Below are 25,938 nucleotides of genomic sequence, written 5' to 3' on the forward strand. Positions count from 1 at the left end.
CTCACGTTCACTGTCTGTGCACATCTACAGTATTACAGTTGCATATCAGTTTGTCATGTCTCTTGTATCTGGTTGCCAAAGGGTCTATAGTAGGCCTATTACTATTCATACTACTATTGATAGTGCTATCATTACTACTTGAGAGAAAATCCATTCTGATATTTCTTACACCATATTACCTGTAATAATTTGTATAATAAGAGTGTAAAGACAGCACTCCATTAAAGGTCATCCATGACGGTGACCTTACCTGGGGGTGTGGCCTGTCCTCCGGGCCCTCCTCCTGCATCTGCTCCAGCAGTCTCTGAATCTCCTCCCCCAGCTCTGCCTCCAGTTCTGGCTCAATGACGAAGTCCAGCGCAGCAGAGAGGGTGGAACCTAGAGAGTACATGTGTCCCTGGAGGAGACACAGAGAGTCATTGACCTTAAACTGACCCCTAGAACCGGACACATGCAATTGTTTATCATAAAATATATCGACTAGACACTGCTTGGACATGTTTGCCTTCAACATAAAATATGTGTCATTTATGATCTCATGTCAGCGCCTTGTGTACCAAACAAACAGCCATAAAGCACTACTGTATCCCGTGATCACTGTAACCTCAAATTATTAGTATATGTAGCACAAGTCCTTTGGGCAACTCTGTGGGGTCTTACTGGAAACCGAGCCTAGTTGGCATGCTGTTGGTTGAGGAAGTAATTCATCAGGCCATTAAGAAGTAAATAAAGCTGCAGCAGGCCAGGCCAAGACCAGGGCCAAGTTGCTCCCTCATTTGACCACCCTCAGATGAATCATGTCTGACAGGCAATGTATTCTGGGGCCTTATCTAACAAACACATAATCATCCCTCTATATTGCCTTGGATCTCATCTCATTGGATGAAAGGCTGCAATACCAGGAGTCAGTGGAGATGAAATTACAGCGCGTATATGGGAATTTCACCAGAGCCTGTCTCTTTGTATGCCGTGAGAGTTCCCTTTTCTTGTGCTTTACTTGGGGGAATGGAGCTCTTTGTTGCAATTATGGCTTACTTGTTGGCTCCTGAAAGAATCTGAACTAGGTGTTTTTAGGCCAAATCTCAGACAAGATACAAGATTCCAACCAATTAAAAGGAATGTGACCCGTACTTATGTGTTGGATATGGGAAAGGCAGAAGATCCAGATCTCAAAGTGTGAGACATAACAAAAATAGTTAGCTGAAGCCTCTCTAAGTCAAAATGTCTGTCTCACATAAACAGAGCCAACATGTTAAATCCACCAGCTGCGGTAAGGACATGTTTAGTTCCTGTTGTGTGTACAAGCAGGTCCCAGCGATAGAAATAGAATTACTATAATTAATGGCATATCTATGGCCTCAGCTGCTCCACTTGGAGTACATACATTGGAAGACCAGATAAATTAGACAAACATAGACACACAATGGTTTATTTAGTACTCAATGACACACACATTAAACCTGCAATTGATCAACTGATAAATGTAGTCTAGGCAGGAAATCAATTTATAGGGCTACATGGTTACAATGAGTGACAACGCAGAGGGAGAAATTACAGAGAGGGAGTGAGGGAGATCTGAATTAGAATAAGTGAACGCGAGAGAGAAGAGAAGAGATTATTCTTTATTTATTTTCCCCCCTTATTAGCTCTGACTTTGCTTATAGCTACAGTACTTTATTGAGGGAAAAGATGTACTTACTATGACTGCGATATGTGGTTGTCCCACCTAGCTATCTTAAGATGAATACAGTAACTGTATGTCGCTCTGGATAAGAGCGTCTGCTAAATGGCTCAAATGTAAAAGTAAATGTAACGAGTTAATGTGACAGAATGAGAGCGATAATAAAAAGAGAGTGAAATCCTTTCTTAGTGAGACATATTGTTATCTTCTGTATTTGCTGCTAAACATAGAGAGGATTTAGATTTCTTTGATTTCTCCCATGTTTGTTTTGAGCATCTGCTATAGTGAGAGGCAATACAGACTGCGAAGTAGCCATTCATAGTGAAATAATCCACTTACCTCAAAGGTACTGCCAGTCTTGTCAAACTCTGGAGGTATAAACGATCCCTCAGGATCATCTGCAAGACAAACATACAAAAGTATATCTAATTTTTCTTTTAAAAAGTATATCTAAAGTCTTTTAAGAACAAATTCTTATTTACAATGATAGCCAACCAGGGAAGAGTGGGTTAACTGCCTTGTTCAGGGGCAGAAGGACAGATTTTTACCTTGTCAACTCAGGGATTCGATCAAGGAACCTTTCGGTTACTGTCACAACGCTCTAACCACTAGGCTACCTGCCTGACTGTGTGATACATTTTTTATTATATGTGGTGTTGGTAGGCCTACTGTCCCTCAAAAATATGATGAAGGTGCTAAGCCAATGAAACCACTTGTAACCAGTCATCGACATAATTCAGTCCAGCAGAAATAGCACACAACAATACAGCTCGTTAAAATGTTTAATAAATGTGTTATTACATGTGGTGTTGGTATCGGTCTAAATTGACAATATGGGGCCTATTATAAAACCATGTGCTAAGCCACAAAACATTAAGAACACCTGCTCTTTCCATGACAAAGGGTTTTTCACGTTCAACAGTTTCCTGTGTGTATCAAGAATGGTCCACCACCCAAAGGTCATCCAGCCAACATGACACAACTGTGGGAAGCATTGGAGTCAACATGGACCAGCTTCCCTGTCAAACTATTTAGAAACAACTCAATATTAGGAAAGGTGTTCCTAATGTTTGTAAACTCAGCAAAAAAAGAAACGTCCTCTCACCGTCAACTGCGTTTATTTTCAGCAAACTTAACATGTGTAAATATTTGTATGAACATAACGAGATTCAACAACTGAGACATAAACTGAACAAGTTCCACAGACATGTGACTAACAGAAATGGAATAATGTGCCCCTGAAAAAAGGAGGGGGGGCAAAATCAAAAGTGACAGTCAGTATCTGGTGAGGCCACCAGCTGCATTAAGTACTGCAGTGCATCTCCTCCTCATGGACTGCACCAGATGTGTCAGTTCTTGCTATGAAATGTTACCCCACTCTTCCACCATGGCACCTGCAAGTTCTGGGGGGAATTTCTGGGAGGAATGGCCCTGGCCCTAGCCCTCACCCTCCGATCCAACAGGTCCCAGACGTGCTCAATGGGATTGAGATCGCGGCTCTTGGCTGGCCATGGCAGAATACTGACATTCCTGTCTTGCAGGAAATCACGTACAGAACGAGAAGTATGGCTGGTGGCATTGTCATGCTGGAGGGTCATGTCAGGATGAGCCTGCAGGAAGGGTACCACATGAGGGAGGAGGATGTTTTCCCTGTAACGCACAGTGTTGAGATTGCCTGCAATGACAACAAGCTCAGTCCGATGATGCTGTGACACACCACCCCAGACCATGACAGACCCTCCACCTCCAAATCGATCCCGCTCCAGAGTACAGACTTCGGTGTAACGCTCATTCCTTCTAGGATAAATGCGAATCCGACCATCACCTCTGGAGAGACAAAACCGCGACTCGTCAATGAAGAGCACTTTTTGCCTACAAGCCCTCAGTCCAGCCTCTCTCAGCCTATTGCGGACAGTCTGAGCACTGATGGAGGGATTGTGCATTCCTGGTGTAACTCGGGCAGTTGTTGTTGCCATCCTGCACCTGTCCCGCAGATGTGATGTTCGGATGTACCGATCCTGTGCAGGTGTTGTTACACGTGGTCTGCCACTGCGAGGACGATCAGCTGTCCGTCCTGTCTCCCTGTAGCGCTGTCTTAGACGTCTCACAGTACGGACATTGCAATTTATTGCCCTGGCCACATCTGCAGTCCTCATGCCTCCTTGCAGCATGCCTAAGGCACGTTCACGCAGATGAGCCGGGACCCTGGGCATCTTTCTTTTTGTGTTTTTCAGAGTCAGTAGAAAGGCCTCTTTCGTGTCCTAAGTTTTCGTAACTGTGACCTTAATTGCCTACAGTCTGTAAGCTATTAGTGTCTTAACGACTGTTACACATGTGCATGTTCATTAATTGTTTATGGTTCATTGAACAAGCATGGGAAACAGTGTTTGAACCCTTTACAATGAAGATCTGTGAAGTTATTTGGATTTTTCCAAATTATCTTCGAAAGACAGGGTCCTGAAAAAGGGACGTTTCTTTTATTGCTGAGTTTATATTATTCAATAGCTCAGAGACAAACTCAGACTAATGAGACTGCAGCTATCTCCTGATCAGAGCCTTGGTGTCACGATGCGGAGCCTTTTCAGTCTTAAGTAGGCCATTGTTTGTGCTGGGTTGAAAGTAGGGATAATGCCTCTTCCCACAGCTAGAGACTGTTTAGTAGGTCAGGTCTAGATTTGGGGCTTGTCAAGTTGACCACGCGGTTGAATTTTAACAGTGAGGAGGCAACAATGCAGATCTGGTTCTTCATGCCCAGAGTGAGACTTTTTATTAGCAAAGTGAGGATTAGACTTAGCATAGCTGACAAGACTGTACAAGTACAGTGGCAAGAAAAAGTATGTGAACCCTTTGGAAATACCTGGATTTCTGCATAAATTGATGGTAAAATTTGATCTGATCTTCATCTACGTCACAACAATAGGCAAACACAGTCTGCTTAAACTAATAACACACAAACAATTCCACGTTTTTATGTCTTTATTGAACACACCGTGTAAACATTCACAGTTCAGGGTGGAAAAAAGTATGTGAACCCTTCGATTTAATAACTGGTTGACCCTCCTTTGGCAGCAATAACCTCAACCAAATATTTTCTGTAGTTGCGGATCAGACCAGCACAACGGTCAGGAGGAGTTTTGGACCATTCCTCCTTACAAAACTGTTTCAGTTCAGCAATATTCTTGGAATTTCTGGTGTAAACTGCTCTCTTGAGGTCATGCCACAGCATCTCAATCGGGTTGAGGTCAGGACTCTGACTGGGCCACTCCAGAAGGCGTATTTTCTTCTGTTGAAGCCATTCTGTTGTTGATTTACTTCTGTGTTTTGGGTCATTGACCTATTGCATCACCCAACTTCTGTTGAGCTTCAATTGGCAGACAGATAGCCTAACATTTTCCTGCAAAACGTCTTGAAAAACTTGGGAATTCATTTTTCCATTGATGATAGCAAGCTGTCCAGGCCCTGAGGCAGCAAAGCAGCCCCAAACCACGATTCTCCCTCCACCATACCTTACAGTTGGGATGAGGTTTTGATGTTATTGTGCTGTGCCTTTTTTCTCCACACATAGTGTTGTGTGTTCCTTCCAAACAACTCAGCTGTAGTTTCATCTGTCCACAGAATATTTTGCCAGTAGCCCAGTGTGTCACGTCCTGACCAGTAGAGGGAGTATTTGTATTGTAGTTTGGTCAGGATGTGGCAGAAGGGTATTTGTTTCTTATGGTTCGGGTTGTGTGTGTTATTAAAGGGGTGTTATATTTATGTGTTCCGGGGTTTCAGTGTATGTTCTGGTTCTGGTTTTCTGGTTTGTCTATTTCTTTGTTTTCTGTGTGGCTCCCGATCAGGAACAGCTGTACGTCGTTGTTCCTGATTGGGAGTCATATATTAGGAGCTTGTTTTCACCTGGGGTTTTTGTGGGTAGTTGATTTTGCACTGCTTATTGTTAGCCTGCGAAACTGTTTCTGTCGTTCTTTGTTTTGTTGTTTTTCCGTGTTCTCTTTACTTAATAAAGATGAGCATTCACATTCCCGCTGCGTTTTGGTCATCGCTACACAACGACAATCGTGACACAGTGGAACATCCAGGTGCACTTTTGCAAACTTCAGACGTGAAGCAATGTTTTTTAGGAGAGCAATGGCATCTTCCGTGGTGTCCTCCCATGAACACCATTCTTGTTTAGTGTTTCACGCATCGTAGACTCGTGAACAGAGATGTTAGTATGTTCCAGAGATTCCTGTAAGTCTTTAGCTGACACTCTAGGATTCTTCGTAACCTCATTGAGCATTCTGCACTGTACTCCTGCAGTCAACTTTGCAGGATGGCCACCCCTATGGAGAGTAGCAACAGTGCTGAACTGTTCTCCATTTACAGACAATTTGGCTTACTGTGGACTGATGAACATCAAGGCTTTTAGAGATACTTTTGTAACCCTTTCCAGTTTTATGCAAGTCAACAATTCTTAATCTTAGGTCTTCTGAGATCACTTTTGTTGGAGGCATGGTTCACATCAGGCAATGATTCTTGTGAATAGCAAACTCAAATTTGGTGAGTGTTTTTTATAGGGCAGGGCAGCTCTAACCAACATCTCCAATCTCGTCTCATTGATTGGGCTCCAGGATAGCAGACTCCTGACTCCAATTAGCTTTTGGAGAAGTCATTAGCCTAGGGGTTCACATACTTTCCCCAACCTACATTGTGAATGTTTAAATGATGTATTCAATATAGACAATAAAAATACAATAATTTGTGTGTTATTAGTTTAACCACACTACGTTTGTCTTGTTGTGACTTAGATGAAGATCAGATCAAATTTTATGACCAATTTATGCAGAAATCTAGGTCATTCCAAAGGGTTCACATACTTTTTCTTGCCGCTGTATTTACAAACAAAAATAACAAACAGGTGGTTGATCAAAGCCAAACTGAACTGAATCAAAGAAAACCCAGGCTCAATAACGCCTGTCAACGGCAGCATGCCAACCTTACCCTGTCTCTCTCTCAGGGGCGAAAATCTGATATCAACTTTGGGGGGGACAATTACATGACATTTTCTCAAGAGCAATTCCTGAGGGGGACACCAAAAGTAGTGCTGTAACACATAGCCTACATTGTAATATGGTAAATGTATATTGAGGAACCAAAGAAATAAGGTGTTTGCCGTACTCCTAACTACCGGTACCCAAAACTACACAACTACTCACAACAGCAATACCATTGCCTTTAACAAATCTTAGTTCAGTCACCAGTTTAAGTTGAGAGTGGGGGTATCCATGGCATTTTCCAATTATGTTCCTATTTTACAAGTAAAAAAATGGAGAACCTTTCATAATGTTGCCAAACAAAGACTCAACAAACTTACATGAGACTCCCTGTCTCTGCCAGTCTGTCCCTGCATATCTGTCCCCAACTCTGCTGTCTGTGTGCCATCTGTTGCCTAATCTGCCTAATGACATCATTGTGAAACATTTCCATTAGAATTTCATTTCTTTCTTATGAACATTTTATCAACTAGTCTTTGAGATATTAGGCTACTAGGGTTCTTACTTTGCGTTTTGGTGTACTGAAAAATACTCTGATGTCCGTCTTTTATTTTTCTACCTGGCTGGCTGGCTACACACACACACAGTGTGTAGGCTATTTACAGTAGGAGATGGGCTTCTATCATCTTATCTTTTATCATTCTATTTGGGCTTCGATCTAAAAGGTAGCTAGCAAATGTGAAACGGATTAAAATGACAAGAGTTGACAGCTGTATGAGTTCACCATTTACACAACATATGCTGCAACCTTTTGTAATTTTAATAGTTTGTTTCATATTGGCTGGCTTCCAACAATAGCTGAATTTGCAAAGCTAGCGAGCACCAATTCAGTTTCAGTGGTGTTTGCTATAATCTTTGCTACCCGGGTTAAATAAAATAAATAAATAAAAGTTCCCTTGCGACAATTTAGCTTTTGCAACGAGACCATTAAATATATTTAAGACAATGGTAGAAGAGAGTGTAGTTCTGTTCAGTTTGGACTTCAGTTTATCGCTAACCTTATCACAGGGACTTTGAAGCACTAACTTACAGTAGATACACCCCTCTGTTACCTTGCCAGTGGATCAAACCATTGTGAGGAAAAGGGTGGGGGGGGTCGCAATCTTTTGAAACTTAAAAACGCGCTATTAAGTGTCTATAATCAGCACAATTGCTTTCATTGCGTATTATTAATATTATTTAAATTACATAGTTATGTTTCAGTGATATATTGGGGGGGGGACAAATCATATTTTTCCCAGGCAGGGGGGGTCGTGTCCCCCCCGTCCCCCCCGCGATTTCCGCCCCTGCTCTCTCTCTCAAACAATGAAAGGACAGGGTTTAAATAGGACTACCCGTCATGCCTCTGACCAATGAGAACAAGATGTCATTTCACATCATGAAAACTATCATTCATAAGTAATGAAATACAAATACATGTTCAGATCATACATATCATAAGCAAAGAACTCAAAGTGCTAAACCATGCTGTCACGGTTATCGTCGGTAAAGGAGGACCAAAATGCAGCAGGACTGTGTTTGTTCATTTTGAACATTTATTAACTCAAAATGAATACAAAAACAACAAAACAAACTCACGATCACCGAACAGTCTTCTCAGGCTCATACACGCTAGACAAGGAACAATCTCCCACAAAACCTACACCAAACAATTACCCATATATAGGACTCTCAATCAGAGGCAACGAGGAAACACCTGCCTCCAATTGAGAGTCCCAAACCCCAAAAAACCTAACATAGAAATACATAAACCAGACTACACATAGAAATACATCAACATAGACCATAACTCAAAACCCGGAAATAATAAATCAAACGCCCTCCTAACTAACACACCACCCCGAACCACATAAAACAAATACCCTCTGCCACGTCCTGACCAAACTACAATAACAATTAACCCTTATACTGGCCAGGGCGTGACAGTACCCCCCCCTAAAGGTGCTAACCCCGGAAGCACCTCAAGAAAAACAAAAAAAACCAAACAACAACAAAAAAATCCCCCTAAACTAAAGGGAGGGAAGGGAGGGTGGCTGCCGTCACTGACGGCACTTGTGCTACACCCCCCCCCCAATCCACCTATGCAGGTGGTGGTTCAGGCTCCGGCCTATTGTCTTCCAGTGTGCCGACCGACCCGATCAGCCTTGGACCGTAGGCAGACTCCCCCTGCTCTGGATCATGGGCAGACCTCCACCTCTCCACCCTGTATGCAGACTCATTAATGAAACCGTTAATTACTTTAAGTTCTGAAATGTCAGGCTTACTCAGTTTAGGGTTGCTGCTAGACTCCCTTGATTCTTGGTCATCAGCAGGCTCTGGGCAGTCGTGCCACTCTGGCCTCTCCGGGCATTCGGGCCACTCTGGCCTCTCCGGGCAGTCTGGCGACTCCTGACTGGCGGGCGGCTCCGGGCAGTCTGGCGACTCCTGACTGGCGGGTGGCTCCGGCGACTCCTGACTGGCGGGCGGCTCCGGCGACTCCTGACTGGCGGGCGGCTCCTGACTGGCGGGCGGCTCCGGCGACTCCTGACTGGCGGGCGGCTCCGGCGACTCCTGACTGGCGGGCGGCTCCGGCGACTCCTGACTGGCGGGCGGCTCCGGCGACTCCTGACTGACGGGCGGCTCTGGCGACTCTTGACTGACGGGCGGCTCTGGCGACTCTTGACTGACGGGCAGCTCTGGCGACTCTTGACTGAGCCGACGCACTGGAAGCCTGGTGCGTGGTGCCGGTACTGGACGTGCCAGACCGGGAACACGCACCTCCAGGCTAGTGCTTGGAGCAGGAACAGGACGAGTCGGACTGGGCTGACGCACTTGAAACCTGGTGCGTGGTGCTGGTACTGGACGTGCCAGACTGGGAACACGCACCTCCAGGCTAGTGCGGGGAGCGGGAACAGGATGAGTCGGACTGTGCTGACGCACTTGAAACCTGGTGCGTGGTCCCGGTACTGGACGTGCCAGACTGGGAACACTCACCTCTAGGCTAGTGCGTGGAGCGAGCGGGAACAGGATATATAGGACCGTGGAGGCTTACTGGCGGTCTCGAGCTTAAACCTGACATCGCCCTTTCTGACTGAATGCCCACTACCCCCTGGTAAATACGGGGCGCTGGTATAGCGCGTACTGGCCTAAAAACACTTGGCCTCGCCATAACACCCATTACCCCGAAGCACGAGACCTGTCCATTAACTGGCCTCCGAGAAACAGTCCGGGGATTTGGCCTGGGGCTCCAAACTTGCCCCGCCAAACTACCCATATGCCCCCCCAAAAAAATTATTGGGGCTGCCTCTCGGGTTTAATCGCCAGTCGTGTTCCTCGGTAGCATTCCCGGTCTTTGCTCCATTTCTTCCATGGGCCCTCTCCGGCCATAACTTGCTCCCATGTCCATTTTTCCCGTTTGTCCAATTCAAATTCCCTCTGCTCCTTACAGTCCACCTGTCGCTCCTTCCTCTGCTGCTTGGTCCTTTGGTGGTGGGAGATTCTGTCACGGTTATCGTCGGTAAAGGAGGACCAAAATGCAGCAGGACTGTTTGTTCATTTTGAACATTTATTAACTCAAAATGAATACAAAAACAACAAAACAAACTCACGATCACCGAACAGTCTTCTCAGGCTCATACACGCTAGACAAGGAACAATCTCCCACAAAACCTACACCAAAGAATTACCCATATATAGGACTCTCAATCAGAGGCAACGAGGAAACACCTGCCTCCAATTGAGAGTCCCAAACCCCAAAAAACCTAACATAGAAATGCATAAACCAGACTACACATAGAAATACATCAACATAGACCATTACTCAAAACCCGGAAATAATAAATCAAACGCCCTCCTAACTAACAAACCACCCCGAACCACATAAAACAAATACCCTCTGCCACGTCCTGACCAAACAACAATAACAATTAACCCTTATACTGGCCAGGACGTGACACATGCTTAATGCATAAATATAACATAGGGCTTCAAACATGACCTTCCCCTCTGGGAATTAGCAACTTCTGCATTACCCATACTCCTGAATAAACTATGCACTCTTGAACACGCCCACCGTTTGACGATGGAAGCTCTAACCAGGTAATGGCCAGATAACCCTCTGCAATAAACAAGTAATACAAGGTAATAATTTACATTTCTACCTTCACATTTTAATTTTTACACATTATCACAATGTAGTAGTAATGTTTTCTCATCAATTGCATGAACAGAAAGAGTTAGGCTATATTCACTGGAGATGCACAGCAAAAGCTTTTAGCGCCAAACCATTTGTCTGAGTTCGACCACCAACTCTAAACATGTTCCTTTCCTTTCACGGGTGATCAACAATCAAGACATCGGATTACATGACTACCCCACATTATTACAATAAATAAATGTACTTCTCATAATAGCTTGATTTCTATCATGTGTGCATACAGTACATGATCAGGCAAGATTTTAGACTATGTGATGGAGGACATAAGCCAATCGTCACGGTGCCATCTCGGACTACTGGAGTTATTACTGAGGTGCTCCCAACCCAGGTGGAGGGCAAACCAGAGACACTACAGAGGGTTAGAACGAACGGCCAATGAGAAGTGAACACTACTGGGTAGAGACAAAGACAGAGGGAAGAGAAGAGAGGAGAGGTCGGGATGGAATTGTGGAGAGAAAGAAAGAGGGGAAAAGGATGAGAAAGGGAGATGGTGAGTGAGGAAAGAAAGAAATGGAAATATGAGTGGATTGTACTACTGCAAAACGAGCAATCCATAAGAAAAGAGGGAAATACCTGTATAAAGTGCTGTTAATTATTTGGTTATAAAAAATATTTTATTGAATAACGGCAATTGCAAATTCACTCAATCTGAATATAGCACTTTACTCTATTCCAGGTGCATCAAGAGCTACAAGGTAAGGCCAGATCACAAGTTAGCTCGGTCTATAATATAACAAGAGAGGAAAACACATACATATTGTAGGAAGGAGACTACAGTGAACTCAATGAGTGAAGGAATACTCCCTGCTAACAATATGATTGCAAAAAACAACCTACATTAAGGCTCTCATATTCTCTCAGATGGGACTGGAGAGAGCTAATATTAAAAAATGTATGACATTGTGTAATGCCATTTTCTACCAAATCTGACCATAATTCTATCCTCCTGATTCCTGCTTAATAGCAAAAACTAAAGCAGGAAGTACCAGTGACTCACTCAATACGGAAGTGGTCAGATGACGCGGATGCTACGCTACAGGACTGTTTTGCTAGCACAGACTGGAACATGTTCCGTGATTCATCCAATGGCATTGAGGAGTATACCACCTCAGTCACCGGCTTCATCAATAAGTGAATCGACAACGTCGTCCCCACAGTGACCGTAAGTACATATCCCAACCAGAAGCCATGGATTACAGGCAACATCTGCACCAAGCTAAAGGCTACAGCTTCCGCTTCTGCTTTCAAGGAGCGGGACACTAATCTGGAAGCTTATAAGAAATGCCCTCAGACGAACCATCAAACAGGCAAAGCGTCAATACAGGACTAAGATTGAATCCTACTACACCAGCTCTGACGCTCGTCGGATGTGGCAGGGCTTGCAAACTATTATGGACTACAAAGGGAAACCCAGCCGTGAGCTTCCCAGTGACGCGAGCCTACCAGACAACCAAATGCCGTTTATGCTCACTTTGAGGCAAGCAACACTGAAGCATGCATGAGAGCACCAGCAGTGTACTCAGAACATGTACGGACCAACTGGCAAGTGTCTTCACTGACATTTTCAACCTCTCCCTGACAGAGTGTATAATACCTACATGTTTCAAGTAGACCCCCATAGTCCCTGTGCCCAGGAATGGGAAAGGTAACCTGCCTAAATTACTCCCGCCCCACAGCACTCACATCAGTAGCCATGAAGTGCTTTGAAAGGCTGGTCATGGCTCACATCAACACCATTATTCCGGAAACCCTAGACCCACTCCAATTCGCATACCGCTCCAACAGATCATGCAATCTCAATCACACTCCACACTGCCCTTTCCCACCTGGACAGAAGGCACACCTACGTATGTGAGAATGCTGTTCATTGACTATAGCTCAGCGTTCAACACCATAGTGCACACAAAGCTCATCACTAAGCTAAGGACCCTGGGACTAAACACCTCCCTCTGCAACTGCATCCTGGACTTCCTGATGGTGGTAAGGGTAGGCAACAACACATCTGCCTCGCTGATTCTCAATACCGCGGCCCCTCAGGGGTGCGTGCTTAGTTCTCTCCTGTACTCCCTGTTCACCCACAACTGCATGTCCAAGCACGACTCCAACACCATCATTAAGTTTGCTGAAGACACAACGGTGGTAGGCCTGATCACCGACAACGATGCGACAGCGTATAGGGAGGTCAGAGACCTGGCAGTGTCGTGCCAGGACAACAACCTCTCCCTCAATGTGAGCAAGACAAAGGAGATGATCGTGGACTACAGGAAAAGGAGGGCCGAACAGGGCCCTGTTAACATCGACGGGGCTGTAGTGGAGCAGGTCGAGAGATTCAAGTTCCTTGGTGTCTACATCACCAACAAACTATCATGGTCTAAACACACCAAGACAATCGTGAAGAGGGCACAACACATTTTCCCCCTCAGGAGAATGAGGAGACTGAAAAGATCATCTGACCGACTGGGGCCAAGCTTCCTGCCATCCAGGACCTATATACTAGGTGGTGTCAGAGGAAGGCCCCAAAAATGGTCAAAGACTCCAGTCAACAAAGTCATAGACTGTTCTCTCTGCTACCGCACGGCAAGCGGTACCGGAGTGCCAAGTCTAGGTCCAAAAGGCTCCTTTAACACTTTCTACCCACAAGCCATAAGACTGCTTAACAATTAATCAAATGGCCACCCGGACTATTTGAATTGACCCCCCCCCCTTAGTTTTTTACACTGCTGCTATTCACTGTTTATTATCTATGCATAGTCACTTTAACCCTACCTACATGTAGAAATTATCTTGACTAACCTGTACCCTCGCACATTGACTCGGTACCGGTACCCCCTGTATATAGCCTCGTTATTGTTATGTAATCTTATTGTGTTACTTTTTATAAACCATTTGACTAGTTTATTTAGCAAATATTTTCTTAACTCTATGTCTTGAACTGCATTGTTGGTTAAGGGCTTGTAAGTAAGCATTTCACGGTAAGGGCAACACCTGTTGTATTCGGCGCATGTGACAAATAAAATTTGATTTGATTTGAATGGATACTGCTCCATGAGTAATACCACTGCTGCATACTGATTGTTAATTGGTCACGTAAGGTCACTCTGAATGCTCAGTTCCTAAGGGGACACGCGATGATGTCCCACACACATCAGTATTCAAAAAACAGCTTGATTAAACCTAATCAGTGCAGGGGAGAAAAGTAGTATTGGGGTATAAGTGCTGCTTAGTATTCCAACATGTGCACAACAAAGGACATGTGACAGCACATCTTATTGCGTCTTAAACAAATTAACTCAATTAGTAATCAGCAATAGATTCTAATGTGAATCCAGGGTGAGTCAAAGGCACTGACAGCCAGCTGACCGCCAGAATATCGGTTACCAGGGCAACAATCCCCTTGGCAACACGGACACTGTTGATCTCATCAATACTTATCAATTACTGATGTTGACAGGGAGAAAATGGGAGGCTATCCCTGAACTGTTATGTGTGTGCGTGCGTATGTGTGTGAGCGTCCGGTGTGCATGTATGTCTGTGGATCCATGCATACGTGTGTGTATGTGTTGGCGTGCCTGCCTGCCTGCCTACCTACCTGTGCACGTTTGTGTGGAAGGGACAACAGGGGTGAGTGTGACAGGCGGTGACACAACCTTGTTTGGTAAAAGACAGATGATTGCGGTTCCCTGAGAGGAGAAGAAGCTAGCCTGTTGCCAGAAAGGATTTCTCAGTATGTCTGAGGGACAAGGTGAGACAGAGGCATAGTATCCTGAACATGAAGGATGTGACTGTTTCACCAACCCTTTCCATCCAAATGAGATGAGGAGCTGCAGACGACTGCAAAATCATATCACACAGATGTAATCACACAATAGCTCAACATTTTAAATGCAGCCATTTTTTTCATTTTTATTATTTTGGGAACAGGTGGAACTTTCTAGTTTGAAACGTATACTGCTGACCAAAAGAGAATATGATGAGGTTTGTAAACAAACTTGTCATGGGGAGAATCTGAGGTCCTATTCATTAAGCATCTCAGAGTGGGAGTGCTGATCTATGATCAGTTTGACCTTTGAAGTCATAATGAATAGAAGGGGGGACCTGAATACGGGCCCTGATCTTCATGACCCTTTGACTTCCGATAGGGAGGACAGATTGACCTGTGACCTCAGGATGCCATGATTTATCAGATCAGACTGATTGATCAGTGGAGAGAGTGCTGCCTCAGTCTTTTACAATAGCAGACAGCACTTACTAACAGATTAACTGTATGAGACGAAACACCATAGAATCCACTGAATAACTGACAGACCTAGGTTGTGTTCAATATGCACTAAATGGAAGAAAATAAAGTGAAGCAGGGAGGGAGTACTTGGACTACTTGAAATACTTGCAAAAAGGAGAACTATTTTTTGTTTCTTGTTACAAAACGTTTTTTAAAGCGTTTTTGAGTGCCCTAATGAACATGACCCTGAATGGACAGGGAGACTGGATCATCTCTGAGGTAGAGAGGGCTGTGTTGACTCACCACTGAGTTGCTCCATAAAGCACACATTGCCATGGGCGTTGAAGGCCAAGGTGTCGGGTGTGATGCACAGGGTGTGGAAGAGGGGCGATGGGGCGATACTCTGCAAGGCCAGGACACACTCCACACACACTGCCCACACCTCCTGCTCTGTCAGACAGGTGTCCCGCAATGACAGGATATCTGCCAGGGACACGTTCTCCTGTGGACACATGCATGCACACACACACACACACACACACACACACACACACACACACACACACACACACACACACACACACAAGAGTAACACACATGCACACACAGGCACAATTAATACGGTATGTGTCATGCAGCAATACACACACTTACACCCACACCCTCATATGTCATGCTGCAAACTGTGCAAAGCCAAGCAAGCACATTTCGTCTTATGAAGAAGCCTTATTACATCAATGAATACGAAACAACTCATGGCATGTTTGACATTTTCAGTGCTGAACTTCTGTGTGAAGAAGAGAGGATCTTTTGTTGCCTTTGCACATGAGCACAAAAGCCAGTCTTTGATGGCACTGAGATAGAGAGACTCCATTGTGATGATGTGTCCCGTACTCTGCATTTCCATTACATGCATGTGACTGAACAGTGGAACAGACCACTGTCTTTTCACAAAAGTCTCATGGAAGTCTCATGGAACATAGGCATTCACTTGTTGTAATTTTAAACACTCTTCAAAGTCCTATCTAGAACCTAAAAGGGTTCTTCAGCTGTCCCCATCGAATAACCCTTTGAATAACCATTTTTGGTTTAAGATAGAACTTTTTTGGTTCCAGGTAGAACCCTTTTGGGTTCCATGTAGAACACATTCCCGCAGAGTGTTTTACATGGAACCCAAAAGGGTTCTACCTGGAACCCAAAAGGGTTCTACCTGGAACCAAAAAGGGTTCTCCTATGGGACAGCCGAATAACCCTTTTTTTTTTACCGTTTTTTTCGAACATTTAAAAAGATGGAACTGGGGTGAAGACAGAATATTCCTCTTTAAAGTACCTCTTCAATTGATCTGAGAGAGATCTAAAAGATGGTTGTCTGTCAGTTACAAAATATTTGTTTCGGAAGGTGAATAAAGCGCACCTACAATGCTGTAGAATATGGCACAATAATAGGGCAGAAAACTGTCACTTTAAGCAGCAGCAAAAGGCCATAAATAGACTGTTTCCCTTGAGAACAGTGCAGAGAAACATTGAGTCTCTCCCTCTCTCCTCAAGTTAAATTTGCAGGTCTGCGTAACTTTCCCTCTCACTCCAAGAGCTCTAAATGAGACCAAATCTGCACTGGTGGAACTCCTCAAAAGTTTAGAGAAGGAGAGAGAATAAGAGGGAAAGAAAAGAAGAGTGAACTAGTGAGTGATTTTTTTTGTGGTTGGGCTTCTAAGTGGGTGACTAAGTAATCGAGGGAAATCATGGTGAATTGTTAGTGGTTTAATTCATCCCATAGTACTCAAAGGTCAAATGTGACTAAGTTTACACTTGTTCCCCTTGTGTGTAGGCTACAGCTGAATGCATCTGGCAGGCTGACCCCACACATACCGCCTTCCACTCAAGATTACCCTGCAGTGTCTCTGCGGAGTCGCCACACTTGCAAAAGCCCTTGCAGCTCAAAACTTCCAGAGTGAAAAACTGTGAATAACTGTTCTGCACAGAATCATACTGCACACTGTACATTGCTTAACATTGGAACTATAATTACTTACAATATGAGTGAAATAGTTTTCCTTCCAAAAAATGCTGCTTCAGTATGTTAAAAGGTAGCTTTTCTGTGTTGGAATGGTGTATGCGTACCCTGGGGCGGCAGGTAGCCCAGTGGTTAGAGCGTTGGACTTGTAACCAAAAGGTTGCAAGATTGAATCCCCAAGCTGACAAGGTAAAAATCTGTCGTTCTGCCCCTGAACAAGGCAGTTAACCCACTATTCCCCAGTAGGCCGTCATTGAAAATAAGAATTTGTTCTTAACTGAATTGCCTATAAATAAAGGTAAAAAATATATATATATTTAAAACAATAGAATGGTGTGGACATACAGTACCAGTCAAAAGCTTAGACACACCTACTCAGTCAAGGGTTTTTCTTTATTTTTACTATTTTCAACATTGTAGAATAATAGTGAAGACAGCAAAATCATGAAATAACACATATGGCATCATGTAGTAACCAAAAAAGCCTTAAACAAATCAAAATATATTTTACATTTTAAATTCTTCAAAGTAGCCACCATTTGCCTTGACGACAGCTTTACACACTCTTGGCATTTTCTCAAACAGCTACACCTGGAATGCTTTTCCAACAGTCTTGAAGGAGTTCCCACATATGCTGAGCACTTGTTGGCTGCTTTTCCTTTACTCTGCAGTCCAACTCATCCCAAACCATCTCAATTGGGTTGAGGTCAGGTGATTGTGGAGGCCAGGTCATCTGATGCAGCACTCCATCATTCTCCTTCTTGGTCAAATAGCCCTTACACAGCCTGGAGGTGTCCTGTTGAAAAACAAATTATAGATCCACTAAGCGCAAACCAGATGGGATGGCGTACCGCTGCAAAAAGTTGTGGTAGACATGCTGGTTAAGTGTGACTCTAAATCTAAATAAATCACTGACAGTGTCACCAGCAAAGCACCCCCACACTATCACACCTCCTTCTCCATACTTCACGGTGGGAACCACACATGCGGAGATCATCTGTTCACCTACTCTGTATCTCACAGAGACACGGCGGTTGGAAACAAAAATCTTAAATTTGGACCCCCTCAGACCAAAGGACATAATTCCACCGGTCTAATGGGTCTTCCCATTAGGCACAATGTTTTTTTTTATCAATGTCAATGCCAGCTTCTTTTTGCTCTGATGAATAGATTCTAAGAAGGCCCTGACATTATTTCAGATAACAGAAGGAGCAATGAAAGGGGGTCAAGGATAGAGGGAGAATGACAGCACTGGAGATGACATGAAAACACTAGAAAAGCCTTCAAAGAGAGAATGTGTACATTATATATTTTTTTGTGTACATTTGTGTACATTTGTGTACATTTTTTTTTTTTGAAGAAATTTTAAAAAAGTACAATAAAGCCTCTGAAATCAGGCCAAGCGCCACTGCGGGAAAACAAGTGCAATTGATTCCGGAACATTCAGCTTCAAAGAAGACAGACCATTGATTAAATAAAGCGACATTACTAGTAGTGCCTTCTATGGCGGTCCTCATGAGAGCCAGTTTCATCATAGTGCTTGATGGTTTTTGCGACTGCACTTGAAGAAACTTTCAAAGTTCTTGAAATGTTCTGCATTGACTGACCTTCATGTCTTAAACCAGCCTTCCCTGTAGCTCAGTTGGTAGAGCATGGTGTTTGCAACGCCAGGGTTGTGGGTTTGATTCCCACGGGGGGCCAGCACAGAAAAAAAAAAAATGTATGAAATTGTATGAAATGTATGCATTCACTACTGTAAGTCGCTCTGGATAAGAGCGTCTGCTAAATGACTAAAATGTAAATGTAAAAAATGTTAAACTAATGATGGACTGTCGTTTCTCTTTGCTTATTTGAGATGTTCTTGCCATAATATGGACTTGGTCTTTCACCAAATAGGGCTATCTTCTGTATACCTTCTGTATACCTTGTCACAACACAACTGTTTGGCTCAAACGCATTAAGAAGAAAATAAATTCCACAAATTAACTTTTAACAAGTAACACCTGTTAATTGAAATGCATTCCAGGTGACTACCTCATGAAGCTGGTTGAGAAAACGCCAAGAGTGTGCAAAGCTGTGATCAAGGCAAAGGGTGGCTACTTTGAAGAATGTAAAATATGTTTTGATTTGTTTACTACATGATTCTATGTGCATTATTTCATAGTTTTGATGTCTTCACTATTATTCTACAATTTACAAAATAGTAAAAATAAAGAAAAACCCTGGAATGAGTAGGTGTGTCCAAACTTTTGACTGGTACTGTATATCATATATGTGCGAGTAGACCACTGATTGGCCAGCTCATTCTCCTCAGGGAGATGACATCATGTTCTATGAGGAAATAGCAAGCATTTTTTTAAACGGTTAGTTTGAGATACAAGGTAAAGGTAGGGTTTTTGTGTTTTTTTTCCTCCAATTTATGCTTTGGCCACAAATATGAGTATAGGACGAGTCAACCACATTATTTGGATATGAGTTAACAGAATATTAACTTTGAAAAGTTAGATTTTCACGGGGCAGGTACTTTAAAACTAGAACTGGGAGATGAAAACAGGACAGGGTAGTATTTTAATGTTGTAATGAATCTCCAGATTATCAATTTAAAGCCATGAGAGGACACAGCAGTGGTCAATACCTATGTCCCACAGTATAATTATGGTCTTTGATCACCATGAGAGTTATAAGGAAAGATCACAGACATTAATCTGATCTTAGTGTCCTGAGACTGAGAGCATGCTGTTGATTTGATCAGACCTTATAAAACAACATGTCTTCTTCAATCATTAAATCACTTGGTGAAGAGCATATAGGTTAGCCTATCTATTGGGACTGCACAAGTAACAAAGCCCAGGTGCATATATTTCACAGACAATAAAGTCTGTCCCTTGGGGACCCTCAGTCCACAATATTGTTGGTAGCCTACATTATTCAAGCTTAGTTAATATATGCCAATGAGAGAACAATAATATTTATGATGATAATAATGTAAACATAAATATTCACTCTCACCTCATCTTCAAGGAGTGCAGGTAGATGCTCAAATTCATAGTATTCCTCCTCTTCTTCCTCATCTTCCCCTGAGAATTCGAATGCATCAGTTCCAGATGTCCCCATTGTATTTAGTTTTGAACAAGACTCTGGATATTTGTAGAATTGGGTGTGTGCAGTTTCACACTCATAGCCCTTAGCCTACTGTAGCCTAAAGCGTTTCCTCCCTTGGTGTCCTGGCAAAACTGTATTGAGTCAGGAAAGATTACATGCCTGAATACGTGGTCCAAACACGAACACTGCGGGCTACTTTTTTAGAATGTTCCCCGTCCTTCCACTACCACCCGCAACATGATGCGTCATTCAACAAAACGGTCGGTGTCACTGCAGTTATTTTCATTCCAAAACAAGCGAAAGACAGCGTTTGAATGTGGACTGCCAATAATCAATAGCAACAAGGGAGTTTGCCAACTATATGCTGTCATGGCAACGACTGCCACACCTCCACAAAAATAACCGACATTGCGATAATGAACTGCAGTTCCCAAGTCCTCCTAGTAAGGGCTACGAAGCTACACTATGTACTATAATTTGTTTTGAAGAAGGGTAGCCTATTTACATGATTCCATTCACGTACGGCGCCGCGATCTGCATCAAAGCAATAGTGGAATAGCGTGCCATTAATTTACTTAGAACGGTATAGCCTTTGCTGCAAATTCTGTCCTACATTTTTTTGCACTCATTCTCATGAGTGACATTAATTGCAAACTGCGTTGTTAAGGTGTTACTCATGTATCGCCAAGTGCAAAATCACACCTGCTTGCACTGGTTACTTATGCTGCACTGGTATTATTTAACATTTAATTGCCGAAATTGTAGGCTAAGTCAATATAAATAAATATAATAGGCCTAAATGGAACATTGGGATACATGCACCCAGGGGCGAAAATCTGATATCAACTTTGGAGGGGTCAATTATATGAAATTTTCTCAAGAGCAATTCCTGAGGGGGACACCAAAAGTAGTGCTGTAACACATATCCTACATTGTAATATGGTAAATGTATATTGAGGAACCAAAGAAATAAGGTGTTTGCCGTACTCCTAACTACCGGTACCCAAAACTACACAACTAATCACAACAGCAATACCATTGCCTTTAACAAATCTTAGTTCAGTCACCAGTTTAAGTTGAGAGTGGGGGTATCTATGGCATTTTCCAATTATGTTCCTATTTTACAAGTCAAAAAAATTGAGAACCTTTCATAATGTTGCCAAACAAAGACTCAACAAACTTACCTGAGACTCCCTGTCTCTGCCAGTCTGTCCCTGCATATCTGTCCCCAACTCTGCTGTCTGTGTGCCATCTGTTGCCTGCTCTGCCTAATGACATCATTGTGAAACATTTCCATTAGAATTTCATTTCTTTCTTATGAACATTTTATCAACTAGTCTTTGAGATATTAGGCTACAAGGGTTCTTACTTTGCGTTTTGGTGTACTGAAAAATACTCTAATGTCCGTCTTTTATTTTTCTGCCATTTTTCTACCTGGCTGGCTGGCTGGCTGGCTACACACACACACAGTGTGTAGGTTATTTACAGTAGGAGATGGGCTTCTATCATCTTATCTTTTATCATTCTATTTGGGCTTCGATCTAAAAGGTAGCTAGCAAATGTGAAACGGATTAAAATGACAAGAGTTGACAGCTGTATGAGTTCACCATTTACACAACATATGCTGCAACCTTTTGTAATTTTAATAGTTTGTTTCATATTGGCTGGCTTCCAACAATAGCTGAATTTGCAAAGCTAGCGAGCACCAATTCCGTTTCAGTGGTGTTTGCTATAATCTTTGCTACCCGGGTTAAATAAAGGTGAAATAAAATAAATAAATAAATGTTCCCTTGCGACAATTTAGCTTTTGCAACGAGACCATTAAATATATTTAAGACAATGGTAGAAGAGAGTGTAGTTCTGTTCAGTTTGGACTCCAGTTTATCGCTAACCTTATCACAGGGACTTTGAAGCACTAACTTACATCATCTGCATGCTGATCTTGGAATAAATTGACGATAGCAAAGATTCCATCTTTGACGAGGCCACATAAATGGAATAGGTACTAGCTAGCTTAATAGTTAATATTTGCGCGCTAGCTCTGCATATTCAGCTAGTGTGTGTGCGCGATTGACTGGATTAACCTCACCTCTGTCACGGTTGTCGTTGGTAATGGAGGACCAAAACGCAGCAGGTATGTGTATACTCATCTTCACGTTTAATAAATTCAAAATGAACACCAAAATAACAAAAGAACGAACGATCAACAAAACAGTCTGGCAAGGCACAAGGCTAAACACAGAACAATCTCCCACAAATGACAAACAAACACACCCTAATATATGGGACTCTCAATCAAAGGCAAAGAGAAAACACCTGCCTTCAATTGAGAGTCCCAACCCCAATTAATCAACCATAGAAACACACTAACTAGACTCCACATAGAAATACATAAACATAGACCATAAACCAAAAACCCGGAAATACTAAATCAAACGCCCTTTTACCAAAACACCACCCCGAACCACATAAAACAAATACCCTCTGCCACGTCCTGACCAAACTACAATGACAATTAACCCTTATACTGGCCAGGACAAGACAGTACCCCCCCCCTAAAGGTGCTAACCCCGGAAGCACCTCAAGAAAAACAAAAACCCCAAACAACAACAAAAATCCCCCTAAACTAAAGGGAGGGAAGGGAGGGTGGCTGCCGTCACCGACGGCACTTGTGCTACACCCCCCCTCCCCAACCCACCTATGCAGGTGGTGGTTCAGGCTCCGGCCTATTGTCCTCCAGAGTGCCGACCCCGATCAGCCTCGGACCGTAGGCAGACTCCCCTTGCTCTGGATCCTGGGCAGACCTCCTCTCCACCCTGTATACAGACTCATTAATTGAACCGTTAATCATTTTAAGTTCTGGATTGTCAAGGCTTACTCAGTTCAGGGTTGCTGCTCGACTCCCTTGGTTCTTCGTAATCGACAGACTCTGGGCCGATGGGCCACTCTGGCTGATCCTGGCCGATGGGGCAGTCTGGCAGCTCCGGGCAGTCTGGCCGCTCTGGCATCTCCGGGCAGTCTGGCGGCTCTGGCGGCTCCTGACTGACGGGCGGCTCTGGCGGCTCCTGACTGACGGGCGGCTCTGGCGGCTCCTGACTGACGGGCGGCTCTGGCGACTCTTGACTGACGGGCGGCTCTGGCGACTCTTGACTGACGGGCAGCTCTGGCGACTCTTGACTGACGGGCAGCTCTAGCGACATTGGACTGGGATGACGCACTTGAAGCCTGGTGCGTGGTGCTGGTCCTGGACGTACCAGACTGGGAACACGCACCTCCAGGCTAGTGCGGGGAGCGGGAACAGGACGAGTCGGACTGGGCTGACTCACTTCCGGGTCCGCACGAGAGACAGGAACTGGAAACACCGGGCTATGGAGGCGCACAGGCGGTCTTGATCTTACCTCCTGCACAACCTGTCCTGGCTGGATGGAACTAGTAGCCCTGTACGAGCGGGGTGCCTGTACAGGGCGGACTGGGCTGTGCAGGGGCCTGATGGTAGCCGTGCGTAGAGCGGGAGTTGGGTAGCCTGGTCCTCGGAGGCGTACCGGCGACCAGATGCGCTGCGCAGGCATCCTCCTACCAGGCTGGATGCCCACTCTAGCACGGCACCTGCGAGGGGCTGGAATAACGCGCACCGGACTTTGCGTGCGTATGGGTGAGATAGTGCGCTCTTCAGCGAAACATGGCGCCCTCCACCTCATACGCTCCTCCATATAACCACGGGTAGCTGGCTTCTGGCTCTTCCTTGACCTAGCCAAACTACCCGTGTGCCCCCCCAAAAACATTTCTTGGGGGTGCCTCTCGTGCTTCAACGCCAGTCGTGTTCCTCGGAAACGTTCCCGGTCCTTACCAGCCATTCTCCATGGGCCCTCTCCGGCCATAACTTGCTCCCATGTCCATCTCTCCCATTTGTCCAATTCAAAATCCCTCTGCTCCTTCCTCTGCTGCTTGGTCCTGGTTTGGTGGGAGATTCTGTCACGGTTGTCGTTGGTAATGGAGGACCAAAACGCAGCAGGTATGTGTATACTCATCTTCACGTTTAATAAATTCAAAATGAACACCAAAATAACAAAAGAACGAACGATCAACAAAACAGTCTGGCAAGGCACAAGGCTAAACACAGAACAATCTCCCACAAATGACAAACAAACACCCTAATATATGGGACTCTCAATCAAAGGCAAAGAGAAAACACCTGCCTTCAATTGAGAGTTGTAATAAAGATAATCTAACGTTTTACCTAATGATATATAAGGAGGGCATTTGCACAACATGTTTCACAACAGCACACAACAAAACTCCAGAGACATATTGAGCAACCAACTGATACCAATCACGACCACACCCAGAGACTGATGGCGGACTAAGCACTCACACAAAAATGTCAAGACATGAAAGCACCCTAGCCACACGAACTGACCACTGGTGTAAAGAACAACATTCCATGAATATCGCAAGCACCCAGACACGAATTACCAGAAATACACACACACACACACACACACTTAGGTGTGTTGGACTCCGAGGACAAAGGACACTTTCAAGGGCCAATGGGAAGTCGACACCACCTGGAGAATGGACCGTCCCTCCACTCATCGACCAGTCAGGAGAGCGGACCTACTAGACTCAACGTCAACACACTGTTATTTCATTGTATAAATTGGATGTACACTATGTTTCGGGGCTCTCTTCTGCTAGTTCCCTATGAGCTAAACGAAGGAGTCCGTGCACGCTTTGCCAAATATCTTTGTCTCATAATAAACTGCCTTACTATAAACTGAATCCACCCGGTCCAACGTCTTGACTTGGTCTCCTTCTCAAATAACTAATCATCAACAGAGTCCCAACCCCAATTAATCAACCATAGAAACACACTAACTAGACTCCACATAGAAATACATAAACATAGACCATAAACCAAAAACCCGGAAATACTAAATCAAACGCCCTTTTACCAAAACACCAGCCCGAACCACATAAAACAAATACCCTCTGCCACGTCCTGACCAAACTACAATGACAATTAACCCTTATACTGGCCAGGACGTGACAACGTCAGTTACGTTCATTGAGTGCCTTTCAGACAGTGGATGCGACCCCTCTGTTACCTTGCCAACTAAGGAACTGGCAGTGGATCAAACCATTGTGAGGCAAAGGGTGGGGGGGTTGCAATCTTTTGAAACTTAAAAACACGCTATTAAGTGTCTATAATCAGCACAATTGCTTTCATTGCGTATTATTAATATTATTTAAATTACATAGTTATGTTTCAGTGATATATTGGGGGGGACAAATCATATTTTTCCCAGGATGGGGGGGTCGTGTCCCCCCGTCCCCCCCGGGAATTCCGCCCCTGCATGCACCACTGTCAACCTCATTGTGCTGTAATTACTAAAAACGTTTGAAGAAACCAGTTGCACTTAATATACAGTTGAAATCGGAAGTTTACATACACCTTAGCCAACTACATTTAAACTCAGTTTTTCACAATTCCTGACATTTAATCCTAGTAAAAATTCTCTGTCTTAGATCAGTTAGTCAGTTAGGATCACCACTTTCTTTTAAAAACATGACATGTCAGAATAATAGTAGAGAGAATGATTTATTTCAGCTTTTATTTCTTTCATCACATTCCCAAGTGGGTCATACATTTACATACACTCAATTAGTATTTGGTAACATTGCCTTTAAATTGTT

The 25,938-nt window shown here is 43.9% G+C and overlaps 1 protein-coding gene across 2 annotated transcripts in view; it reads right to left on the reverse strand.

Annotated features, from left to right (window-relative positions):
• Nucleotides 1-20,681, reverse strand: part of LOC106604928 (kinase non-catalytic C-lobe domain-containing protein 1) — a 79,751-nt gene extending 59,070 nt beyond the window's left edge. The window contains exons 1-4 of one of the 2 annotated variants that reach the window (XM_014200072.2): nucleotides 20,152-20,680; nucleotides 15,432-15,630; nucleotides 2,021-2,079; nucleotides 251-397 (exon numbers count right to left, since the gene is read on the reverse strand). In XM_014200072.2, the coding sequence (XP_014055547.2) occupies nucleotides 251-397; nucleotides 2,021-2,079; nucleotides 15,432-15,630; nucleotides 20,152-20,256 (510 nt within the window). In that variant the 5' untranslated portion in view covers nucleotides 20,257-20,680. Of the gene's footprint in view, nucleotides 1-250; nucleotides 398-2,020; nucleotides 2,080-15,431; nucleotides 15,631-20,151 lie in introns of both variants that reach the window. The other variant, XM_014200081.2, reaches the window with a different exon arrangement.
• Nucleotides 20,682-25,938: the final 5,257 nt, after the last annotated feature.

Source organism: Salmo salar, chromosome ssa01 (genome assembly GCF_905237065.1).
Source record: "Salmo salar chromosome ssa01, Ssal_v3.1, whole genome shotgun sequence".
NCBI lineage: Eukaryota > Metazoa > Chordata > Actinopteri > Salmoniformes > Salmonidae > Salmo > Salmo salar.